Here is a 4,370-nt window from a genome sequence, read left to right as displayed (position 1 = left end):
AATATAATATATTTTCATTAAATAATTAAAAAAGACTTCGATAATTTATTAAAATTTAGGAGGAAGACAAAAATATAAAATAGATTTAAAGCTTCTATATGTATTTCAAACCACCCCATTTCTTAAAAAATCAAGGCCTCGTTTATAAAAAACTTGATTGCTGTTAACTTAGAAAAAAAAGAAGGTGTTCATTGCGAGGCCCATTAAGTTGAGGATTTTCATTCTTCCCTCCAATTGAACAAGAAAATATTGAGCTTTAATCCCTTCATACAGTCAACAACATACGAAATAATTTAGAACACAGTTGAAGAAACGTGTTTGAAGATAAATTATTTATCTTTCTTACAATCCGTTTCTCAGGTTTAACAGTACGAAACAAACAACTCATAAAAACACACTAAAGATCATCATCATCGTTTCCTTTAATCACAATCACTTAACCTTCAAGTGAGGATCAATCTCAACCCTCGCCACTCCTTCCCTTTCGTCCGCCAATTTCGCCACATCCACATCCCCAACAACGAACCCCGCCACCTCACTCTTTACTCCTCTCAGAATCTTCTCCTCAGCCTCTTCATCGAGATAGTTCGGATCTTTCTCGTCAATAGCAGGCGGAGCCGCGTTCAACTCGCTCTCCGCCAGGTCATCCGGACCCTCCCACGTGTACTTCCCACCGTGCCCGGACTTCGGCGGAGGCCTGCCGATCCCTATCCCGTTGGCGGGGTGGCGATCCATGCGCTGCACGCCCTTGTCTATGAGTTTCTTCTCCACGTATTTGATAGTGTCGATGTTGTGCGTGTTTAGCTCCGTCTTTTCAACTCTCTTTCGACCTTCTTCATCGTGACTCACAGCGCGGATTGTCACCGTTTCTTTCTTGTCATCAATGGGTTTCATTTTTACTTCCAAAATGGTAGATAGCTAGTGTGACTGTATTGGGCAAACCGCTGACTTTTCTCTCAAACTTCTCACGTGGCTTGGATAGGGATAGGGATAGGGTTGATGGTATTTATAGTAATGGTAAGCAAAGTCCTTTAGATACTAGAAGTTGCTGGAATTGAGGGCTTGAGGTGTTGCTAGAAAGCTCTGCCACCCGGTAATTGGTATACATAACTTGCCACGTGTAACCTTGTCTTCTTGTGTGTAATGGCAGCCTTAAGTTTGATTCCTTCTACTTTTCTAGTAAGTGTGAGAAGCATTTGTAGAACCAGAAAGATATATATGATGGGTTCTAGCGTATTCTATGAGTTTGAGGGCACAACTCATACTGTTGCCTTGTCGGCGACTCAAATTTTACCAGGAGAGGAGAGTTATGATGTTATCGACTGCATATAAAATAAATCTCCAAGAGTAATATTTTTGAAAATTCTAAATAAGTTTCACTAAATATTTTTAAAATGTTATAATTCTAATATAAATATAATCCTTTCATTACTTGTTTAAAAGACACATATCTCATTATTACTGTTTCATTTCCTCGTTTTTCGTTCTCCTGTGTTCTTTGAACTGGACTGCATTGCATAATTTATTAGAACCGAATTATTGTTAAAACCAAAACATAATTACAATAATAAAATTACAATTTATTTTTTTCCACTCCTTTCTCATTTTAGGAATTCGTTCCCACTACAAATATTGAACACATCTATAAAAAAAAAAAAAAAAAGAGAGATTTCAAATCTATTTAAAACCAAACATTAACATGAACTAGATGTGAAAAAGGGAATTAGGGTTTATATATATATTGTTGGACCCTAGTGTGTTTTGATGTGCCAAAACTAGCAAAATAATTGTATAAGGGTTAACAAAACTTTAAGGCATGACATAAGTCTAGTACACAATGGGTTCAAAGTTTCTCTCTAAAGATATTAGTTTTAGTACAAATGAGAGATTTTTTTATCAAGAATGAGCTCTAGGGTTTGCAAGATTGATTGATGATAGATGCATTATTATCTCTCTTTTTCTCATGCAATAACTCTCTCTATTTAAGTCTTCACCAACCCTTAGAAAATTAGAGTCGTTGCTTCATTTAATTTACAAAGCTACAGAACCTAGAGGAACGGGCGTTCCAACATCGAGAACTAGCGTTCTGACACCAACAATCACTTTTTTTTTTAATCTTACGGTTTGGAATGATCGTTCCCCTATATGGAATGGTCGTTCCCCTATTGTGAATGGGAGTTCCATCTTGGATCTCTTTATGTCTAAACATTTCAGAACCTTGAACGACTTCCTAGAATTGTGTCATTCCTTCCAGGAACGGCTTTGAAGAATTCTAAGAATGGGCGTTTATCAAGGTCGTTCTTGCTAGACTTGAAATTCCCACAATCTTGACTTGAGCTCCAAAGTTCTAAGTCCAAAATCTTGACTTAAGCTTGGAACGTGCATTCTTCTTCATGAAATGAGTGTTCCTCTTCAGATCGCAAAGAGTGTCAAGTTTCCAAAGCTATAAACGAGGTAGTGGAACAACATCGTTCATGTAGAACGGATTGGAGGAATGGTCATTCCTTCTTTAGATCGCAAATGATGTCCAACTCGTGGATGTGTGTTAGCCTTTTTGGATAAGTCTTTCAAATGTTTGGAATGGCTTGCTGCAATGGTCGTTTGATTTGGTCGCTCCAAAATGACTTGAGTTTCAGCTCGAGTGGATGTTTCCTTCATTTTGGGCAGAACCATGAACGGGGTCATGGAACAAGGTCGTTCCAAATTGGAACGGCTTGATTGAAAATTATTTTTCAGAAATTCTGAATGGAACAGGTGTTCTATCTACATGAACGGCCGTTCTACCTGGAAATTCAACTGGTGCGTTTGGTTTATTATTTTGGATAGGATTTTGGGAATAATATTGGGTAGTTGGATAGGGGAGTCTTACGAGGTAAAATTTAAAAATTTCTAAAAAATCCCCTAGGTTTGCTAATTTAATTAAACACCCTAATATATAAAAATTTTGTAAAATGACAAAAACACCCCCACCACCCACAATGTCAGATTCCGGCTACCACCACCGGAATCTGGCCGGAAAATTGCGTTACAGCATAGACTGGTCAGATTTGTGTCGTAACGAGTAAATCTGGCCTTTTCTGGCCAGATCTACGGCCAGATGTGGCCGTTGATGGCCGTAAAAGCCCATCGTTGGCCGTCAGCGATGACCAAAGATATGGCCGTCGTTTTCGGTCAACGATGGTCATTTCTTTGGCCGGCCAGATCTGGCCAAAAAAGGCCAAATCGGTGAATATCGGTTAGTTTCGATCGAGATGTAAGCCGTTGTGATAGATTCCGGCTATCACTGATGGTGGTTGCCAGAATCTGGCAAGAATGGGTGGGTGGGGGTGTTTTTGCTAATTTTTGAACTTTTTTCTAGGGGTGTTTTTGCTAATTTTTGAACTTTTTTTTCTGGGGGTGTTTAATGAAATTAATAAACTTAAGAGGTCTAAAAGTAATTAAAAAATATAGTAATATTTCTAATGTGCCAAACAATATTTGAGAAATAGGATTGGGAATATGGATAGAAATAGGGAACCAAACGCACCCAACATTTTTTTTTTGGTTATGACTTAGGACATATCTTTGCACATTGTCAGTTCTTTAAACAATCTTTTTTATTAGTTTTGGCACATCAAAACAGGGGGGCAGTTTATTAAAACAACCTCTCAAGTTTGAATTTAATTAAAAGGCTATCAAGTTTTAAAGTTTTAACTAAATAGTCATATTATTGATTAAGGGTAATTAAACTTGATTAGTGTTTAATTATGATTAAAGAAGTATTATGTAATCTATTAAAAATACTACTATATTCCCAAAAACTTGAAATTCTTGCAAACAAACCCAAACACCTTCTTTTTCCTCCCGCCATTAACGCATCTCCACCTTGGTTGCTGTTTCTTCTTAGCTTCGTCTACATCTTCTTCTTCGTCTGCATCTTCTTCTTCGTCTACATCTTCTTCTTCCTCCTTCCTCTACATCTTCTTCTTCATCATTCCTCTATATCTTCTTGTTCCTCCGCCATTAACACTTTCTTCTTCCTCCACCATTAACATCTTCTCCGCCAAAGATCCCCTCCTCCTCCTCCTGAAATTTCGTCTAAGTATGTGTATCTCCTCTTTATATTTTATATTTAGATTTACAAAGATTTAATAATGGATGGGGTTTGGGTTATGATTTTGATTTTGATTTAGTTGTTTAGGTTGTTGGGTTGTGTTTGATGTAATGCAAGTTGAAAGGAGTGAAATTTGTTGAATATTTTCTTGCATTGTGAGTAGCTAGGGGTGACAGCACCGATTGTAGGTGGAGATGGCTGAAAATGTGTTTTGGATCTGATGGATTGCTTAAGCGATCTGGTATATGACAGAAGATCGCTTAAGCGATCTGGTATA

The 4,370-nt window shown here is 37.5% G+C and overlaps 1 protein-coding gene across 1 annotated transcript; it reads right to left on the bottom strand.

The window, feature by feature from the left end:
- Nucleotides 1–203: 203 nt before the first annotated feature.
- Nucleotides 204–1,077, bottom strand: LOC116129292. The gene has a single exon (XM_031415038.1). The coding sequence runs from the start codon at nt 892–894 to the stop codon at nt 433–435; it is 462 nt and encodes a 153-aa protein (XP_031270898.1). The 5' UTR covers nt 895–1,077; the 3' UTR covers nt 204–432.
- Between the last annotated feature and the right edge of the window lie 3,293 nt (nt 1,078–4,370).

The sequence above is a fragment of the Pistacia vera genome, unplaced genomic scaffold (genome assembly GCF_008641045.1).
Source record: "Pistacia vera cultivar Batoury unplaced genomic scaffold, PisVer_v2 Contig1059, whole genome shotgun sequence".
NCBI lineage: Eukaryota > Viridiplantae > Streptophyta > Magnoliopsida > Sapindales > Anacardiaceae > Pistacia > Pistacia vera.
This window is presented reverse-complemented; position numbering and strand designations above follow the sequence as displayed.

Excerpts from the sequence above, each read along its gene's own strand:
- LOC116129292 (XM_031415038.1), bottom strand. The coding sequence starts at position 894 with ATGAAACCCATTGATGACAAGAAAGAAACGGTGACAATCCGCGCTGTG.